The sequence below is a fragment of the Aquila chrysaetos genome, chromosome 5 (genome assembly GCF_900496995.4).
Source record: "Aquila chrysaetos chrysaetos chromosome 5, bAquChr1.4, whole genome shotgun sequence".
Taxonomy (NCBI): Eukaryota; Metazoa; Chordata; class Aves; order Accipitriformes; family Accipitridae; genus Aquila; species Aquila chrysaetos.
This window is the reverse complement of record NC_044008.1, coordinates 60,246,181-60,267,062: the sequence shown is the minus strand read 5'-3', so window position 1 is coordinate 60,267,062 and position 20,882 is coordinate 60,246,181. Positions and strand designations below refer to the sequence as shown.

Genomic DNA, 20,882 nt, shown 5'->3' with positions numbered 1-20,882 from the left:
CTCACGCAGCAGAAATAATTATACGCTACAACTCATTGCTTAAAGAGCTTTTAAAGGTTATCTAGGAGCGCAGGAGCCTGAACCTCCGCCTCCTGTCTATGGCAGTGGGCTCTGAACCAAGCTCATAGCTAGTGCTGCTACCTGGGGATTACTTGTATCCTGTAAGTCAGCATTTATTGCTCTGTGTCTCCTGTAAAGCTCTTGGTCCTGAGGCTGTCACTGGGGCTTGACTGGGAGAGGGTGGGGGCCCCCAGCACCCCGGGCTGGGCTGGGCTGTGCTGTGGGAGCTTGTAGTGAGCTGTAGGTAGGGATTATGTATGGATCTTAGTGGCTGGAGTCCTACAAATAACCATGGGCAGATGCTGTGGTCTACCGGGGTGCCAGACCTCTAATTTGGTTCCTCCTGAAGCCCGTGGAGCTTTCCTGACAGCATCACTGGGAACTGGACCGTGCCCTAGAAAAGCAACTGATATGGAGGTGATTTCTGCTGAGAAAACCATTTTTGAGGTGACTTGTTGGAATAGAGCCATTCCTTCAAACTGGCACCCTAGTTGCCCTGCCATTAAAGGCAGAAGGTGACTCTGAAGGTGGCACCATCCTACATTTTCCTTTCCTTTTTTATTTTTCATAAAGAAAATAAATGCCCAAACACCCATCAAGTCTGCAAAAGCAGATGCTGCTGCCATTACAGAGTCTGTGCTGGTAAACTTGCTGGGAAAGAGATCTCAGCCAGGCTGAAACTAAATGCCAGCTTTACCCTTTGTTAATGGTATGGCATCTATTTTTTTTTCCTTACATCCCAGCTGTACTAAGAGCTCCTAACTGGGTTTGAGAGAGCTAGGCACCGTTAGCCAAAAATCACAAGCAAAACGATGGTCCACAGGAAGAATTTGTGATTCCTCTTTCGGCAGCATCGCAGCACAACGGAGGGAGAGTAGGGATTCCCTTGCACTCTCGTATGCACTGTGCACGTAAAAATCCCGGGGCTAGGTCTTGGCGCGGTGCTGCAGGCAGCGCTTGCCTGCACCACTGCGCTCCTCTTGCAGGGAGTACTGCCGTCGGGCTCTGCGGAGGGCACCGCCGGACTGCTCGGCTTTCACCCTCTCCTTCGACACCTCTGTCTTCGTCATCGAGAGCAGCAGGAGGAGGGTGGCCGTGGAAGCGGCACTGGAGAACCGAGGCGAAAATGCCTACAGCACGGTCCTCAACATCTCCTTCTCCAGAAACCTCCAGTTCGCCAGCTTGATCCCCAAGGTAAGGCTGCCAGGGGAGATCCAGGGCTTTCCAGAGGCACTTCTAATCCCGGCCGGATGAGAAAGCTGTGTCCTAAACCGGAGCCCAAAAATGTCTCCATCCCTCATAAATCAGACATGTTTATGGGCTTAGTTTCTAAGCACTTACAGCCCTTTCAGCTCTTTATTTTGGAAATACAAAAAATGTTTGAATTTTAAGAGCCTGAAAGAAGGTCAAATGCAGATGAAATTATTTCCCTCTTTATTTTTCTACTCCAGTAGTTTAAAAATACTTGCTGCACATGGCCAAGTTCCCGTCAGGGATAAATTTTTGCAGCTGAGATATAACTCCTGGAAGTGTGGGCTGATAATGAGAACGTGGCCACAACTCAGCATCGAGCCGGGCGATGCCACTTCTCTACGGCTGTCCCCTGGATGAGCCCATCGTGCCCCATGCACTCCCACCCTCCTCAATATTTCACCCCCACCACTCGCTGGGTCTCGGTGCGACTCCTCCCTTTTCCCAGCGAGGTTTTAGAAATATGCTGATGCTGCCGAGCCCTCCCTCGTCCCCCCAATGACTTCATACCCACCCGCAGATCCCATGTCCTTCGTTTGTTTTTCTACAAGCTGTGCCAAGGGAAAATTGTGGGGCACGTTGCCCACGAAATAAGAAAAATGCATTTTCTGAGACATTTCTCCAAATTAAGTGAGGGGGGAAAACCCTACAATGCTCGGTAACAGAAAGCACCATGCAGCAGTGGTTGCAGGAAATATTTGTAGCTGGTTACAGAAGCATCACTGCTAACGGGTTCCTGGCTGATGCTCCTTATAAATAAGCAAATTGCCAACTGGAGGGGATGGATGTTTGTGTTAGAGGCTGTACAAAGACCCAAACAAAAGTAGCTGTGGACCCAGAAAGTCCATAATCTCAGCAGATGAGTGGGAGAAAGCTCCAGGCCATTGCTGATGGCTGTCAAGGCATTTTCCCTGTGGCTGGTGCTGGGATGTTTCGGCTCCTCAGTAGGATTGTCCGGTGGCAGCAGCTTGAACCGAGACCCTTGCATGGTCTAACACAGGGCCAAAAACTGGAATAGCTCATTGTCTCGTGGTGGGGATGGACACCTGCATGCAACCAGGCTACAACCTCTTGTAGGGTTGCTACAGCTTGGCAGTGGAGCAGGGTCGGTGTCACATCCCACCCCAGCCTGTGCTTGGGCTTTGCGATGGGCAGGAGCTTCCCCAGCCTGACTGGTGAGCTGGAAGGTGTTCAAGCAGCAGGAATGTAATTGTTGAGACGAGGAAATTAAATATTACTCCTTAGCTGGTGGCCGTGCAGAATAATAGCTCATGTTATCTCTTGATGCTTCCCTGTGACTCCTCACCACAGAAAAATATTCTTCCTCCCAGTTAAGTGCCAAGATAATCAAGTTCATTCATTCACTGCTGTAGCTAAATTTCTAAAGAGGATTTAAATCAGAAAGCTGGAAGTTGTTTGCTAGAAAAGCCCCTCTCCAGGAACGGCCCTAGAAATTCAGCTGCATGGGAAGGATTCCCAGCCTGCAGCAAGCAGCGTTGGTTGGTTGCTTGGTTGGTTTTGTTGTTTTTTCCAAAAGTTAAAGCCTGTTTTGAGCCCCACGGGTGCATTTGCTACTTTCATAAAGAGCCAGGTCGTGGGGCTCATGCCCAGTGTCACAGACAAGTCGCGTCCTGTTCTAGGATGACACGGACATCAACATCGACTGCATGATGGAAGACAAACACCCCAACAAGAAAGTGTGCAACGTGAGCTACCCGTTCTTCCGAGCCAAGGCCAAGGTAAACCTATTCCCTCCTGCCCAAGTGAGGCTTCACCCATGGGACAGGAGCCCTCTGCCCTGGCACAGCTGCGGGGCTGCATCCATCCGTCTTCAGGCTGGCAAGCTTTGAACAGGATTTTTAAAGATAAACATTTGGTTTCTTCCCTTTCTCTGTCTGTTTCTGGTGTTTGAAAGGCACATTAGGGGAGCTGGGATGGTTAGGACGCTGCCTTGATGCTGGGAGAAATGAAACCCAGCTCCTCCCAGTCAAAGAATTTGACTCCAGTCCTTTGGAGCAATTTAATATTGGCTTCAAGCCACTGATGGTAACTTCTTGGAGCTCCTTCTTCGCAGGATGAGGCACCCTTCCCTGCCTGAGAGGTTTTCCTTGCTCTGAACACCCTTGGTCCCTCCAGACCCTCCTCCAATCCTGCCCAAACCCCCTCAGGCTGGTGGCACCCTCCAAACCGCAGCTCACAGTGGTTCCCAGCACTCAGAGTAAGCCCAGGTCCAGGGAGCATCATTTTTTTAATATGCCATAAAACCCTTTGCAAACATTACATGCAGCATGAAGGTGGGGAAGGAAAAGCAAGGAGATGCCGTTCTTTGCAGTCACCGGGGCTCTGTGTGAAATCCCACCTGCCCATTCTGCACCCCCGTGGGAAGAGGGGCCAATACAAATGGTATCTAAAGATAAAATCTTTCCAACCCCCACATCCGTCTGAAGCCTTTCCTTGTCAGAAGCTTGATAGTGATGGATGAGCTCCAGGCACCTCACTAGGCTTTAAAGCTCCCAAAAAAGCCCTCTCAGATGCCTGTGGCTGTACAAAGAGCGCAGCATCCTGACTCCCCATGACCTACGGGGGCTGAGAATGCATCTGCGTGGCATCAGGTAGTCCAGGTCCTGCCAAAACAAAGACAAGCTGGAAATGGAAATTTGGCCCGAGAGCAGCAGGAGCTTTAATATTATACTCAGCTGTGCAGTCCCAGACAGTTTGAGGTCATTGCCACAGCTCTTGCAGATGTGACATTTATCACATTTTATTGTTGTTGGCCTCCCTCCGGCTGCCTTCCCCCGCCAGCCGACCCCGTGCCGCAGATGGGAGTGAGCGGCCTCTCACTGCAGGTCCCCCGGAGGGTTTCTCTTCCAAAGAGGGGCTGCTTGCTTCTCCAATCTCAGAGCAAAAAAATGCAATGTGCAGGGCTGAGAGCAAATCCTGCAAATCCCTGGCATGGCCTCTTCTCTCCCTGGAAAGCTGAGGCTCTGCCCGAAGCCTGGCAGCATCTCCCAGTGGGATCAGGGGGATGCTTTCACACACAGAGCTCCCACACCGCCCCTGGCCGGCACTCAGGTTTTGGGTTTTTTTCCCCTAATGTTTTCTCCAATCTGTTTCCAACTTCCACAGGTAGCTTTTCGCCTGGATTTTGAATTCAGCAAGTCGATTTTCCTTCAAAGCATGGAGATCTACTTGATCGCCAACAGGTTAATGGTTGCTTTCTCCCTTTCACGCGTTTGCGAGGTCAACGGGACATTGCCTGCATGTGTTGGGTTTCCTTCTTCCATGCCCATAGGTGATGCTGAAGGCTTTACTCGGGGAATAACCACAAGGAAATCTGATTGCTATGGGTTATTACAGAGTGTGCGGCCCTGTATTCACAAACCAGGCTATTTTTATTTATCTGTATATTTATATCCCTCATTTTTCTGTATATGTGGAAGCTGTGCAGTCACTGCCAGGCTCTGTGCTGAGCAGAAAAGGTCTCCAGCCACTGCTGCTTTCTTCACAGCCTTCACAACTGCAAACGCTCCCAGGAAAACTATCTCCCAACAGCTTTGCATAATTCTCCTTGCGCACTTGCCCTGCGCAGGTAAAGTTTTCTGACAGCCAACTGAAATCTCATTAACATATTTTTCATTTTCATTAGTCGTGGTGGCAGAGAGTGGCCGAGGATTTGCTCTGCTGGGGCTGCTGCACCGCTTTAAGGCTGCTGGGTGTGAAACCTCTCTCCAAATATCTACTTTTATGGCCTTGGGCTAATAAAAAATACAGAATAAATTTGCTTCTCTTTACACTTTGGCCAAAAAAGCAAAAGTTCAACCCTTCCCCACCTGCTTCCTATGATTCCCTCCCCCACAAAAAAAAAAATCAGAGGGGAGCTGGCTCCCACCTCACTCCCACTTGCCCCACTGATGTTTCAGTGACAGCGAGGAGAAGGAGAGCACCAAGGAGGACAATTTCGCCCACCTGAATTTTCACCTGAAGTATGAAGCCGACCTGCTCTTCACCAGGTGAGTGTTTTGGAACAGGACGCAGCTTTTAGGGGGACATGGCTTGCAGAGTGTCCTTCAGGAAAACCAGTACTGACCCCATGGGAGCTGTGTTCAAACAGAGCCCAGTGCAAATGAGCTTTAATTTGGGGAATTTGTTTAGAAAAGGGGCTGAAGGAACTATGAAATCAGGGGCATCCCACTCAGTGGGTCCTTATAAAAATCAACAGCAAGGAGCAACAAGGTGCTGTGCTTTCATAATGTTTAAAAGCACAAGTGTTATTAAATAGATGTGAGGGCAATAGTTTTTTAAGGGGAAAAAAATACTTAATGTTCGTAACATGTTACTAGCCAGCACCTGGGCTGGTAGCCATCCCACTAAAAATCATCTCACCAGAAGCTCAGCTGAGGCATGTGTGTGGAAGGTTTGGGCATCAACAGTAACTAAAGCAGAGAGCGTCCTTGGTCCAAGGAGAGCAGGGAGCTAAGTCACAGATGATAATTTATTAACCTGATCATAAGAAAAAACGTGGACCCCAGAAGCACATTCTCTGGCACCACTTGCTGTAATTCTTAGCAGATTTTTAAGACCTTCAGTCATTTTTTTTAATTTTTTTTTTTACACTAGAGGCAGTGGGGCACTGAAAATAAAACCATTTTAATACTTAAAATTTATGGGGAGCAGGGGGATTCTCAATTTAACAAATATCAGAATCACCCTTACGGGAGAAGGGAGAACTTGGGGGAAAAGTAACAGCACAAAAAATTCAAATTTGGGCACCTTGGAGGCAAAAAGAGGAAATAATTTCAAAGAGTTTTGGGGGGTTTGGGCCATGTGCCTTGTGTCATGGCACCGGTTAGCGTGCGTCCCATCGCAGCCGATCCTGGCCAGGCTCCCACGGGCACCCATCAATGCTCCTGGCTCCTTCCCCTCTTCTCCAGCTGCGAAACAGAGATGTGATTTACCTCCTCTGATTTGTATGTGACTTTCAAACAGCTGACCGGGGTCTTGGATGTCTCTGTTATATTAGAGATGAGAAGAATTCTACAAAGAAAGGGAAAAAAGACTGCAGAAGCAGCATAGCGTGAAAATCCCCCATCTTTTTTTGCATGAGGTGGAGCCAGGTGATGGTTTCCATCTAAAAATGGGGCCAGAGAGACCACAAGTCCTCTCCTTGGGGAATCTGCCTGCGGAGAGGGCAGCTGGGCATGGGGCTGCTTCATGCTCTGTTTGCTCCGAGCCCACCTTGCGACTTGTCATCCTTTGTCATGACAGAACGTCAAGCCTGGACTACTATGAAATCAGGTCGAACAGCTCCCTGGAGAGATATGACAGCATCGGCCCTCCCTTTCACTGCACCTTCAAGGTAAGGAGGGGATTTTAAACCAGCTGAGGGACCCCCCGAGCACCATCCCGGAGGTGGAATGTGCCACAGTCACCCTGCTCATCCCCATCCCATGGGACACCAGCACCCCGGGCACATCCCTGTCCTCTGCCCTCGCAGCTGCAGAACCTGGGCTTCTTCCCTGTGGAGGGGGTTACCATCAAGCTCACTGTGCCCGTGGCCACCCGGGCGGGCAACCGCCTCCTGCTCCTGACTGAATTCATGGTGGACCAGGTAGGAAGGGGGTTTCATCCCTATTAAGCATGTGTGGGTCTCTTCTGCACCAGGGGTGGGGATGGAGACACCCCACGGCGGGTCACCCCATCCTTTTGCAAACCCTCCCCCCTGTGCTCTGCTCACACCTGCACGGACGGCCTTGGCTCGTGCCCGAGCTTCTCTCTTTTGCATTCGCTTGGCTGGAAACATGGAAAATGGTAGCGGCCAAAGGGTTTGGTCCAAATATTTCTCTGAGCTAGACCTTCCTCCAGTATGCAATGAATTCTTGAGGGTCTTGAAAGCATTAGCTGTGCCTGGGGCAAACTGGAGGTGTGAGTGACCATAAAAGTGGTGAGAGGGCTGGGAGCAGACCCTGGCGTACCCCAAGCCTCCCGCTGCCCCACGTGCCAGTGATGGAAAGAACCCAGCACAGGAGACAGCGTCTTTATGGATGGATTTGGCCTCGATGGGGGCATTTTGTATTGCAGCTCTGGCAAAGTCCCCGTGTCACTCCTGCGCACATGGCTGGAGTCCTGGGATGGGGGTCTCTGCCAGGCTGATTTTTGCTGGGGAGAGGCTCAGCCTCCAGCACCAGCAAAGCCCGGGGGGTGCTGGGGTCCCCCCCGCTTCCACCAGGACGGGTGCTGAGCAAGGGGTAAGATGTGGGGATGTGGCCGCCGTGGTCCCCATCCCCATGCTCGGAGCCCACCAGCTTCTCCTGCAGGAGAACGCGACCTGCAACATCTGGGGAAACACCACTGACTACCAGAGGACGCCCGCCGAGGAGGACCTCTTCCACACCCCCCACCTGGTACGTGTCTTCGTGGGCCTGATCCTGGCCCCGGGATGAGCTCTGTCACCCCAGGCAGCCCCCAAGCCAAAGAGAAAGCCCCCAGGATGGGGATGACCCGTGGCCACGGGGGAGGACGGGTGCATGGCCCCTCTGCTGGGGTTTGGATCTCACTCCCCTCGGTGTATGCCAGGGGAAAAGCCCAGCAGGTTTTTATCCCCTTCTCGGCAGTGATGCTCCCACACCACAAACTTCTCCCCTTGCAGAACCACAGCAACTCCGATGTCGTTTCCATCGACTGCAATGTGAAATTAGCCCCCAACGAGGAGATGAACTTGCACTTGCATGGCAATCTGTGGATGAAGTCTCTAAAAGCAGTAAGTCCTCCCAAAGCAGACGCATGGCTTTTGAGGAGAAATCCCCCAAAGGAGCCCTCGCACCACGATAACATGGGGTTTTTTTTTTTCTCTCCTGTAATTGCATTCCCTGCCAGGGAGCCTGGGTATGTGTGGGATGAATTTGTTTTCAAATCCCATTTATTCTATTGGTGTGTGCATCTAACATCCTGCACAGCACCTTGTCGTGGGGAATTTAATCTTGAGCAGTCCTTTTTGCTGCAATTTAGCCACACTCACAACTTGACCTGCATCATCCTCCCCCACGGATGCAGCACACAGCATCCCTGGCAGAGATGTAAAGCTGTGTGGGGTAGCAAAGCCATGGGGGGACACCCGGTCAGGGCACTGGGTCCTCTCCCATGGCTGGTGCTCACGTCCAGCATCTCCTTGCGCAGCTGAAGTTCAAGTCACTGAAGCTTACCACGAACGCCGTTCTCCAGCGACGCTTCGGGAGCCCCTTCATCTTCCGCGAGGAGGACCCCAGCCGCCAGGTGAGTCCCCGGGCAGGACGGTCACACATGGACCTGGCAGCTTTGGAGATGCTGCAACACCCTGCTCTGACCCCAGTGGGAAAAACCCTGTGTCCAGCAGAAGGGCTGGAGCGCAACGCAAGCCAGGCACCCAGCTCTGCAGAGCCTGGAGCAACTCAGTGCGGCTGTGGCCAGAGCCGGGCAGCTCTGGTCCCGGCACTACCAGCTTCAGCAGGGAAAACCTGAGCCAAATCACTGGTGTGTGGGGTGGGCATCCTCCCAAAGCAGGGGGATGCTCAACATCCCCGCCATCCTGCCGTGTGTCCCCCTGCCCCATCCCCTGCCCACCCGGTTCATGCACCCAGCAGCAGCAGCATATTTTGACGCTGTTTCCTTGCAGATAACGTTTGAAATCTCCAAACCGGAGGAATCACAGATCCCCATCTGGATCATCCTGGGGAGCACGTTAGGAGGTCTCCTGCTCCTGGCCCTGCTCGTCCTCGCGCTCTGGAAGGTGAGCAGCCCTTAAGCCGCGCGTGTTGGGGGCTCGGTGGAGACCCCCATGTGAGGAGGGACCCCCCTGCCCCCCCAGCTCCATGTCCACAGCCCCACAAGCCCCTCGGCACCACCAGACATCACAAAAAGCTCCTCTAACCTCTTTCCGCTTCCATATTATTTACATTCAGGGTCTAAACCTCCTGGCAATATCCCGTTAAAAGAGAGACGCTTCCCAGCGATCAGCTGAAGTAATGGTGGGGTTCTCTTTTGTTTCTCTTTAAACCCTACAGCTTGGATTTTTTAAAAGCGGGAGCCGCAGGCGAGCGGCGGAGCGGGAGCGGAGCACCCAGGGGCTGGAGTGATGGTGCCGGGGCCACCGGGTTCCCCCCCTCCCCGCACTCCCTCCCAGCCCCTCACCGGTTACGGAGCAGAGGTTCGCCTCAATGCTGAGGGATTTGGGTGCTGAACTTGGGTTTGCATCGAGATGAGGGTACACCCCTTTGTGTGAAAATCACCTAAACAGGTCCAAAAGCCAAAAAAAAAAAAAAAAAAAAAAAAAAAACACAAAAAACCCCACCAAAACAAACCACCCTACACATACCAAAAATCCCCAACCCCTACTCGTGGCCCCGTGCCACAGCGACAGGAGCTTCAAACTGGGTTTGCAAGGAGGTGGCAGCAGTGCGGGGACGGAGGGGCCACCGAAGTAACGTGCCCTGTAACTTGGGGCAAACTATGGGGCTGCAAAAATCTGTAAAAAATAATATCCTTTAAAAATGAGGATTGCTCATTCCCGTGGCTGGGCTGTAGCAAACCCCCAGGCTTTGCTGGCCATGGCTCTCAAACTGCGTGGCATTCGCTAACCGGAGCAATTGGGTGGAGATTTTAATTTGCCGCCTTCTTAATGCACTGAATACAAATGATAGCAAATTAAAGCACCTTAATGCAAATCTCCAGTGTCCAGCTGTACATACTTATTCTAAAAATATTTACCTGTTTAAGCAAAGGAGAAAAAAAAATTCAAAAATTTAAAAAAAAAATCAAAAACCAGTTTGAAGTGTTTGCTACAAACTGAGCAGTTTTGAAGAGCTTGTGTCCAGCAAGGGTCCGCACGTGTATTATAATTGTACATACTTGGTGTCACGCAAAACCAGATGATCGGTGCTGTTTGACAAAAATCTTTCTTTTTGCATAACAGAATTATTTATGCTAATATTAATTTTATGGATGAAAAGAAAGCATATGTCCGCTGGATGTGTAATGAAGTTTGTTAAATACTGTCCTAGTATTTTTTAAGGATTAAAAATACAGTATTTTAAAAATGAATAGCCTCTACTCCCCTTCTGTGCTAGCTCACTTGCACGGCTCGGCTGGGTACGAGGGGGGAGCTGCTCACACACCTCTGGGATGCAGCAGAGGAGGACAGGGCTCAGACGTTCTCCTCCACTTTTTTATTGTGGGATGCAAGTTTTTTTGCAGCCTGTTTTTAAAGGGATGCTGTCAGGTGGGATGAGTGGCTGGGGGTTGCAGCCTTTGCGAGCCCGGAGGAAGGCGTGCTGCAGAATCAGCCCCACTTATTGTATAAAGTGGGGGGGGGGGAGGGGTAAAAATCTCATTTTCATTGCTGGCATCCTCACCTTGAATGGGAGTTGTTAAGGGCAGAGTTTCTGGCTGATTCGGGTCTCAGCTTTCCCAGGGGGCCCGGCTGGGGTGCAGGGCTACCCCGGAGAGCCGAAATGCCAGTGCAGACATCAGGGTGGGGGCCTGGGGCTCCATGAGTCCAGGGCAATGCTGGCACTGCCGGCGCTCCCATGGCCCCAAAGAGACCAAATTTTGCAGATTTGGGGTTTTTTTGTCCCTTTTCATGCTGAACCAATTTCAATTGCCTTACCGCTGTTGAAAGCACATAGGCTGCATGAGAACTACTGATGGCATCTTTCCAACCTTTTATTCCTAGGAAAAAAGTAACTAACTGCTTTTCAAGGCTTTGCCCAAAAGCATCTCAGCCCTTGGTGCTATGAGAAGAGTGGCCGCTCGTCTGCCCCTGAGCCCCCGCACAGTCCCTCCCTTCCTCCCCAGGCTTTTGATACCTGCAGCACCAGCTGCAAGGAAAAGAGCTGAAGGTCAGCCAGGGCTGGGCAGGATCCTTCAGCAGGGCATCCCCAGGGACGTGGGTGCCCTCCTGCTGCTGTCCGGCTCCAGAGCCACATATAAGGGCATAGACATACATGTATATATATATGTTTTTTATGTACTCTCAGTCTCTCTCCCTCTACATGTGGACATATATCCTCCAGCTTTGGGAAACCATGCTCACAGGCAAGATGGTGCACCATCCAGGTTCTGTGTATGTGTATTTACATATATGTGTGTGAATGTGTATCTATGTATGTGTGTGTATATATGTGCATGGTCTATGAATATAAGTGTGTGTGTATTTGAGAGAGCATCTCCTACCTCCAGATTTGGGAAGCTGTGATCACAGGGGACAGACACTGTGCACCAGCTATGATCTCTGTGTGTGTGTGTGTGTGTGTCTACATATGTGTGTGTGTATATGCTTATCTATGTGTGGGTACATATGTATAGGCATATATATGTGTGCATGTATATATATGTGTGTGTGTATGTGTGTACATATATATATATATATATATATTTCTATACCGTCCCTGTATACACAGCTCCCGCCCAGCAGCGTCCCCGGGCATGGAGCAGCAGCTGTTGCCCACCGGTGCCCGTCCCCGGCTGAGGCGTGCGGCCGTACCTCTGCCGCAGCCGGACGGCTGGTGTGCGACAGCCGCTCTGTGCCCTCGCAGGAAGGAAAGCTGCACTTTTTCATTCCCAGTCAGTCAAAACTCTCCAGAAACACAATTCCAATTTCTCTCTGCAGCGCAGGGGCTCGGGGTGCCCAGGGAGGATGCCCACGCTGTGGGACACAAGCCCTGCTGCAGGCTGCGCCTTATTCAAACCGGGCATGAAAGCATCAGCCCTTCTCCGAAAACACAAAGAGAGTTTGTTACTGCTGAGAACTTGGTTAAAGCTACTTACAGCGACAGCTTTTATCAATTTAACTTAAAACAGCGCAGGCAAAGCAGTCGAGCTGCTCCACACTGGTACTTGGGGGTCACAAATTTACGTTCATGCCCAGGGAAGCCTCGGTGAAACAAGCTCTCTTAAGCCGCACCATCTGACCCCCTCGACAAGAGGCAGCTCTAGCCATCTTCAGATAAACTAACTCATTCATTAATTCTGCACCTTGACATATCCTGACCAGGGTGGCACAGCCCCAGCCAGGGCCTGATCTGGCAAACCCTGCTGTGAGTGCAGCGGGGGGACCAGAGCAAACAGGCACCGCTGCCACAGCCGGGACAGGGCTCGAGGCTGTGGGGGGTCCCTGCAGGGCCACTGGTCCCCTACCAGGCACCCTGCAGCAGCAACAGCAGTGGCAGTGGTGGGGCTGGTATGCAAGCCCTGCCAAACACAAAAACTTGAGTCCCATCATTTGAAAAAAAATAAGTGACTTGTTTTCAGAAAACGGTTTTCTTTACTAAGCCAAGTGCTCTCCCCTGCTTGCCGCTGCCGAGGCTCTGAGGTAAAGTTGAGCAACGTTTGCCTCCGCAGAGATGCAGAAGCCTACGGAATAAGTGAAAACCTCAGCTTTTCATGCAGCTACACGATGCCAGGACCAGCTAGGGCTCTCATCACCACCTAAGGACCATGGTTTAAGCGTAGCTGACCCAAGGACAAGCATGTAAAATGCCAGCTGCAGCTCCCTCCATCTGCGGTGGCACTGCCCTTCTGCTCGGGCTCACATCCCTCCGGCCAGAGGGACCGAGACTCCAGGTTTGTCAAGGGTTTGCATCCCACCGAGCGTGGGCTGGCCTCGGGAAGGTATATTTTTAAAAGCCAGTCTGCTCTCCAACAGCAGCTCTCTGCACCAAGCCAGCTCTATAAATAACAGACCACCACCTATGGGCACACACATGCCTCGTCCCTGGCAGAGGCGATGTCACACAGCTCCTTTTTCCCAGTGGAAGGAGCACCAGTGGGGTTTATACAGATTTTTATCAAGAGCTTTAAATAACTCCCACAAAGACAGCAAGCACACTCTTCCAGCTTTTAATGCTTGAAAAAGAAATTTCCAGACTAAGGAGAGGGATGGTCCCAGGACACCAAGAGCCGTGATGGACTTTGCTGCATCCGCCGGTGTGCAGAAACAGGCACCCACCTTTATCTCTTTTTTTTCTATCCCTTGGCCAAGAGGTTTTACTGCCATAGTGCAGGCGGCAGAACAGCACGTCCATGACGCCACCTTCCCAGGCTGCAGACAAGCAGGAACCCGTCTTCATCAGGAACTGGGACAAAGACCAGGGACCACACCTGAGACAGGAGCAGCTTTAACATCAGCTGCTCCTTCCATAGCACAGACCTTCCCCCTCTTTATAGAAAGTGCTTTGCAATCTACTGACAAGAAGTTTTATTGCTGCTTCTAGGTAACAGCATCCTCTCTCTTCAGGTCTTCACATACTGAAATCATCCCAGGAACAGCATGAACAAAGCAGAACCTCAGCAAATATCCTGCAACGGAGCCAAAAGCGGGAAAGGATCAGAACAAAGCTACAGGAAGGGAGAAAGAAGCAACTTTTCCACAAGGTCGTTTGGTGTAACATTCTGTTTCTTATTAAAAAAGCAGAATTGTGGGAGGAGCAGCTTCTGTCACCTTATTGTTACCTACAGATATTTCAAGCATGCACGTTTGTTCCAAGAACAGTTTTATACAGGTATTTCACAAGAACACAACACTTAGATAACCCCATGTCAGAAACAGGTCCTGAGAAAAAAAGAAACAGTGCAAGGAAATACAGTCTTAATCAATGATACAGCAACTCGAAATGATTTCCAATCCAGAACACTTTGTTATACAGCAAGCAGTATGAGTCACTGCAAGTGTTCAGCCCTCTCCCCTCTTTCCCCCTCACTCTCCCAAGTCAAACAGACTCAAGGACCGCTGACTCTCATTTTTAACTACAGGCACATCACAAATTATAAATGTGCAAGTGCAAAAAGGAACAGCAAGGCACCAGAGCCCTGTTTGAAGCACGTGGCACAGGGTAACAGAAGACTTCTTCTCTGTAATACATACACACCAGTTCATATACTGGTTAATTTTAACCGAGTCAGCTACCAGCAACTTTACTACCTAAATAATAACTACCTGGTACATGGTCTCAAGTTGTTCAAGTTTCAGGTTCAAAGCTTTAGCGGTAAGGGACACAATCCCCAAATGGGAGACTAAAAGCGTTCCCCGGTTCTCGCAATAAGCCACAGCGACTCAAACATTTTTTTGCATTTCCAACAGCCAGGCTAAAAATCACCACTGTAAATTCTCAGCAAAGCTGCAGCTTTCCTGATGATTTCTGATGAACACATCTCAGCACACAGGAGGTAGAGATTTAGGGTAACAATTTACAGAAACACTAACACCTTCCCAACTGTTTGACAACATCCACTTGTTGCATTAAGGCCCCAGGTGGCCAAATTTAGCTTTGCCATTTTGCCTGACCTTCGACTGCAAGAGTCATGTTTTTTTAAGTGCAGTAGTCCAACCTACCTGAGATACAAGTGACAGACACATTTTTCATTTTAGGTCCTAGTTTCTAGCAGAGTAAAGTTTGCAGCTTAGAAGACACAGTATTTCTGAAGCTTTTCCCTTGAAGGAGACGCAACAGCCAGCGCTTTCGGTACTGTACAATCCAAGCAGCGCTATTCTGCTTGGCACTAAACAAAAATTAACAGTTACAAGCTAATTCCACATTCAATGTTTATTTATTTGTAATACAAATAGAAACGTGTGCCCAAATCTCGCCTTAAAGTTCTACCCAGATTGTTTAAAAAAAACCTACAGAACATTCTTTCATCATCTTACAGTTAAAAAGCTGCATTTAAAATAAACAGAGTTTTCAGTAGCCTGTCAAAACAAGTGACATTTTACTGTCGGAGTATCTGCAACTTCTACCAAGGAGAAGTACTTTCTCAAGCAACAGCATTATTATACAATCAGTTGCTTACCATAAAAGATCTTATGATAGGACAATTTTTTAAAAATCAGGTTTCATAGAGATTTTCAAAATGAAAGGAGTAAAAATCATGAAAAATCCTCAAGTCCAATTCAGGGAGGCACAGACTCCACGCTTATTGGAAAAGCCAGTTTCAAGCAGTTTCAAGGAAGACTCTCTTTGGCGACAGACTACTCCATTAGGAAGATACAGCATTTGGAATCCAAGAGTGCAGTTTTACATACTTTGAGTCAAAAAGGTGCATGTTGATCATTGAAACAACAAAAAACAAGTTAAAAGCATTTTGAAATGTTGGGACACACACAAACACAAATACCCTATAAATTTTCTAGGTATCCATGCATGATCTTTATATAAGAGCAACTTAGCTACATAAAAAGAAACCATGACTCCGGTTCATTTCGGTCAATGTGCAAGTTCCTTTTTCAAAAGTTATTCAATACTTACTGTAGTAGTGTAAATGAAGAGCTTGATATTTCAACTGTTATTAGATGAACATACCATAGCTGAATTTAAACCTGTATTTCCTAACAGAGCATTCCATACGTCTGTAGCTGTTGATAACTGCTGTTCAAAACTTAATTAAAAAAAATAAAAATTTAAAACGTTACCAACGTCTTCAGCATTAACTGAAAGGCATAAAAAGATGGTGAGGTATGAGAGCAATGGACTGCTCTGTATGTCAAGATTTCACTTTTAACCAACTACCACATAATTTCCAATTGTCCTTTCCCACCTCACTCCAAGAAGTTTTAAAATTTGCAAAGCTACTGCCTCGGTAGCGCGGTGACACGGGCTTTCAGAGGTGCCTTTGTAAATAACTACCTAAAGCACTCGGCTGCAACTCGTAAGTGGAGATGTGTTATCGGAAAGAAAACATTCTGCACAAGTTACATTGGGATTCTTTTCATTTTGTTTACAAAAACAAGAGATAACGAAGCAATTCTTTTAATCAAAAGAAATGACCAAAATCTCAAACATCAGATTTGACTACAGGAAAATGATGTGGCTTTTCTCCCTGCCAAAGGTCTGCATGAGAACTGAGGCTGCAGACTGAATCCAGAGGAACCCAAAACCAAAAGAATAGAGAAAAACAACTCCATGTACACATAATGTATTCTGCTGTCTGCAATTGATGTCATCCCGGGATAGCACCACCACGAAAGATTTTATGTTGCCTAGTGAAACTTCACAAATTCTTCCAGAGTTCTGGGGATCTGGTTTTGGTAGCTGATGTTATAGATCCGTACTGCTCGGGCAGCCAGGCACTTGAGACTCAGCTTCATTTGAGTTTTAAGGAGTATTTCAGACACCCCTGTTGTACTTTTATCAAGAGGGGTTTTCTTCTGCTTGTTCGTCATGTCTGTATGAGCACCAGCCTCCACCAGGCTAATGATGATGGAATGCAATGTCAAGAAGTCACTGATGGGCCTGTGATATTGGACAATGATGTGGAGTGGACTATTCCCTTCGTTGTCCACAGCGTTCACGTCAGCACCACAATCTAGCAAGAGTTTTGTGACAAGTGCGTTAGGAAAGCTGCAGACATCATTCGTGTGGAAGTCGTCAACTGGCGTACTGGAATTGACAGCATGATGCAGCAAACTAGAGCCATCCCGAGTTCTGGGATCGAGGTGAATCAGGTTATAAATCTGTTTGTTGATTCGCGACTGATCCTCTTCGCTGCACTGGGTCTTGGTAGAGATGCAGACTAAGTAGAGAAAGGTAAAAATGTTGCACTCGTAGTTGTCCATGGCTGTGTGGATGTCAGAGTCTTGGGTGGTTTTGATCCGGGACATGCCTTGTTCTATTTCCAAGACGCTGCACCTCAGAACACTCTCAATGTCCTTGGCTTTAACAGGCTCGTTTAAGTGTATCATCTGAGAAAAGACTTGAGCAAACCTCAGGAGGTCCTTATGAGTGTTCCTGTTGCCTTTTTGCCTTAGATGCAACGCATGAAGCCATAGCTTGATACACTGTTCAAACTCCATGTTATCTGCATAAACAGCCCCACGGTAAATAATGGGGTGAGAAACATCGATATTGTCCGAGCCCAGAATTCTTTCCCGCACAATGAGGCCCTCCATGTGAAGGGCATCTCTGTCCTGCCTAATAGACTCTAATTCCTGAGGAGTCCTGCATTCAGTCCTGTTTCCATAAGCTTCAATTTGTGGAAGAACTTCTTTTTCAATTATATTCTCACTGTCTCGGTACCTCTCCAGCATTGCTAAATATAAATAGTGGTAAGTCTTCATTATATCATAGTTTTCTCTGTCATTTGCAAATGAGGCACCCAGAAGTTCCAGAGCTTCAATCCGGCTTCTCCTATCACAGTCGGCGTGAGCAAGCAGCAGCTCTACAACATCAGCCTTGCAGCTCTCAGCAGCGACTTTCAGCGGAGTCATCCCATGGCCATTCACCATCATCGCCGCCTTCCACTTGACCAGCTCCCTCACTATTTCCAAGTGGCCGGCTTCGGCCGCGAAGTGCAACGCCGTGGCACCGCAGTGGGCTTTGGCGTTGGGATCAGCATGCTGCTCGAGGAGGTACCTCACCACGTCCGTGTGGCCTTTGTAAGCCGCGATCATAAGGCAAGTGTTGTCGTACTTGTTGGCAATGCTGATGTTGGCATTGTTTTCTACCAGGTATTTCACAATGTCCAGTCTACCATCGAAACACGCGGCCCTCAGGGGAGTTGAATTGGTCACCGTAGTGTGATTCACATTGGCGCCGTGACTCACCAGCAATTTAACTACTTCAAAGTGGCCGGCTCCTGCTGCACACCAGAGAGCTGTGGCTCCATCAATGACAAAGCTGAAAATGTAAAGACAGAAACAAGCAGTTAAACTGACGCTCTTTCAAAAGCATCTTTTACAGCCCGCCAAGCAGTATGGAACAGGCACGTACGCACCCAGCCATTAAAAACTATTTTATAGCCATCCTATTTTTGTACTTGAAGGAACTTACCGGGATAGCCAAGGTAAAAGAATGAGAGACTTATCAAGCACGCAGACCTCCCAAAGGAAAAAGCGTTGGAAGCTGAAACTTCAAAGCAGCCAGGGGATTTAGCCACATTTTGCACTAGTACTTCCTGGGCTGCTTTGGAGATCCTACCTGCAAGCTCCAGCCCTCAGCCTACGGAGGTCTCAGGAAGAATAGCTACAAAAATTACCGCTTCTTTGATGCCTTGTGCCAGAAACTGACACATTGAAGAAAGAGAGAAAACTCAAAATTGACATATTGATACAAAAAACCAAACTCAGATGTGATTAACAGTACAGCTATACACTACACTGGCCCTGGCAGCAAAGCTGGCTGAAGAATTTCATATCACTTCACTCGTTCTCTCGCCCTGAGCTGCAAAACTGCAACCGCTTCTGCTGTGCCGATACTTCTTGTTTGAGAGACCACACGGTAAACCAGCAGTCTGGTTACTCAAATGGAACTCCAGGAATAAAAAAAGCAGAAGTTCTTCTGAGCCGGACTGTTTCAGAGATCTGTTTTACATCATAGCCTTGTGGACAGCTTGCTGGCACTGGTAAACAAGGGGACAGTTAACTTCAGCAAAGCATCACAGTTTCTTAAGTTGTTTTCATTCCCAAATACAGCACTTTGTGTAACTACAAAGCTAAAGGGTGACGTCCTTTCTGATCTCCTGATTTTTGAAGCAGCACTTAAATGTAGAAACAGGTGGCGTTCACATCGCAGAGAATACACGCTTGAGGCACATCCCAAATCACAGAGGAGGGACAAATACCTTACTTCCCTATGTCCAAACAGTCACCTTTCCCAAAGTTAAAATATCATAAGACACTGACTTAATTCTAAATTTAACAGTGATTTTTATCATTTTATGAAGCTCTCACGTAGCTCAACAGGAATAGAAGTGTGGCTGTTTGTAAATCCAACACCTCTAGACAACACTCCAGAAGCCGTTTAAGAGCTCTGGCACGCAGAGATGTCTACACCTTTAGTCACAGTAAGAAGTTCTTGTTTTGTAAATAATCACACTAAAATACTTTTATATTAAAACCAGAGGAAAGTCAGGGCCTAGGATTTGTTAATGAACAGGAGGTAATTTATTGGTGGAGAGGTATATATTTACAAGTCAAAAGACCGGAGCCCAAACAAGCAGAGCTGCTGTGCCTGTGCCACCTTATCCCAAGAACGACAATAATGCTGGGATCACATGCCGCCTCTCTTCTCACCAGGCAGCGACTCCCACTATGCCCATTGTGTCTCAGACAACACCTCCTTTAATCTGCACCAGGCAGAGGCTCTGGCAAGCAGATCACCATCCCATCAAGGCACAGCAGGAGAAAATTCAGCTGCAGAGGGGGCCAGACAGCCCTTCCTATCACTTTCTGTCAACAGAAACCCTTCCTTTAACTGAATTTGGGGCAGACCTCACCCTAGGTATTCCCAACCAGTTTTTGCTTGTGGAAAAAAAGGGCTGGAAGAGGAAGAAAGAAAAAAAAAAAAAACCAAACCAAACCACACAGGGAAGTCGGTTCCTCCCCCTTCATTCAGCATGTAAGAACCAAGCCAGTCTTTCCCTGGGCGAGGTGGAGCTGCACAGGCACAACTCCAGCTCATCAAGTAGGAACCAGATGAAAGATATCCACGGGGACCCATCACGATCTCTCTCGCTCTGTATCTGATGCGAGCTCTCCTCTTGGTGCAAGCTACCTGCAAAACCTGAAGCTGTTCAAAAGACCAATCTACCTTCACGATTAGTCAGCCTTATGTTGAAGGCTGACATATGGGCAAGAACTTGATGAGCACTGTAGGAGATTTTAAAAACAACATTCCTCCTTCCTTCTGCCGTGGCAGCACACCGCCTGAGGACCCAGACATCACAGCCAGGCTTCTCCCCAAACAGTGGCATCAGCACCGCTGCCCCAGCTGGGTCCCAGCTGAGGGCCTGGCACCCCCTTCCCTCCCTTTCTTCCCTTCCCATCCTAAAATGTCACATTTCGCTCCCAGCCATCCCATACCTTGGCTGCCAGCAGCCAGGAAGGGATGTTCCTCGGGGTGTCTGGGCTGGACACCAAAAAACTCTCAATTTGAGTAAAACAAGGCCCAGCTCCTCGTGTGCAGCTAGCACCTGACCCTGACCCGATGCTCACTGTCACCCGCGGCACAGAAATGTCACAGAAAAGGCCATTTCAGCACAGCGAGAGAGAATACGAGGCGACGAGCTCGCCGAGGAGCTCTCTAGGCTGCGGCGAATATTATTCCGTCTACAGTTCCAGGTGGAGGATCTCGGAAGGCCAAAGGCATTTTTATGGCTACGAAAACAACCTCCCTAACGCCAGCTGGGCAAACGAGGGGGTCCTGAGCCCTTACGCCATGCCGGTACCAACACCGATTTCTGGCCAGGGCAGTGCCAGGCGGCAGCCAGCTCTACGTACCCGTCGAAGCGGACCGTGCCGGTCTGCTGGGTCTGCACGCGGTAGTGCTCGAGAAGCAGGCGGACCACCTTGGTGTGGCCGTTTCGGGCGGCGATGATGAGCGGGGTGGAGCGCTGCCCGCCGTGCTGGCTGACGTAGCCCAGCAGGTACTTGATGTCACTCTCGGAGCGGTTGAGGAGCAGCGCGGCCAGGGTCAGCACTCGCCCCTCGCTCGCCGCCTTGTACACGTACCCGGCCAGGCCCTCCATCGCCGCCTCCTCCTCCTCCCGACTGCGGCCCCGACGACCGGGTCGGCCCCGCTCGGGCCTACCGGCCTGCCCCGCCGCCGGGG

At 49.2% G+C, this 20,882-nt stretch overlaps 2 protein-coding genes across 8 annotated transcripts in view; one reads left to right on the top strand and one right to left on the bottom strand.

Moving 5' to 3' along the window:
* The window catches only part of ITGA11 (integrin subunit alpha 11), an 80,991-nt gene extending 66,247 nt beyond the window's left edge, over positions 1-14,744 (top strand). For 6 of the 7 annotated variants that reach the window (XM_030015666.2, XM_030015665.2, XM_030015660.2 and 3 more), the window contains 11 exons: positions 1,047-1,254; positions 2,952-3,050; positions 4,438-4,514; positions 5,232-5,321; positions 6,577-6,667; positions 6,806-6,919; positions 7,626-7,712; positions 7,958-8,068; positions 8,485-8,580; positions 8,960-9,073; positions 9,348-10,383. In XM_030015666.2, coding sequence (XP_029871526.1) covers positions 1,047-1,254; positions 2,952-3,050; positions 4,438-4,514; positions 5,232-5,321; positions 6,577-6,667; positions 6,806-6,919; positions 7,626-7,712; positions 7,958-8,068; positions 8,485-8,580; positions 8,960-9,073; positions 9,348-9,419 — 1,159 coding nt within the window. In that variant the 3' untranslated portion in view covers positions 9,420-10,383. Of the gene's footprint in view, positions 1-1,046; positions 1,255-2,951; positions 3,051-4,437; positions 4,515-5,231; positions 5,322-6,576; positions 6,668-6,805; positions 6,920-7,625; positions 7,713-7,957; positions 8,069-8,484; positions 8,581-8,959; positions 9,074-9,347; positions 10,384-13,576 lie in introns of those variants that run through there. The other variant, XM_030015663.2, reaches the window with a different exon arrangement.
* A 123-nt stretch (positions 14,745-14,867) lies between these two features.
* FEM1B (fem-1 homolog B) lies at positions 14,868-20,799 on the bottom strand. The gene is made up of 2 exons (XM_030015674.2): positions 20,552-20,799; positions 14,868-17,951 (listed from the first exon to the last, which is right to left on the bottom strand). The coding sequence occupies exons 1-2, from the start codon at positions 20,797-20,799 to the stop codon at positions 16,316-16,318; spliced, it is 1,884 nt and encodes a 627-aa protein (XP_029871534.1). The 3' UTR covers positions 14,868-16,315.
* Positions 20,800-20,882: the final 83 nt, after the last annotated feature.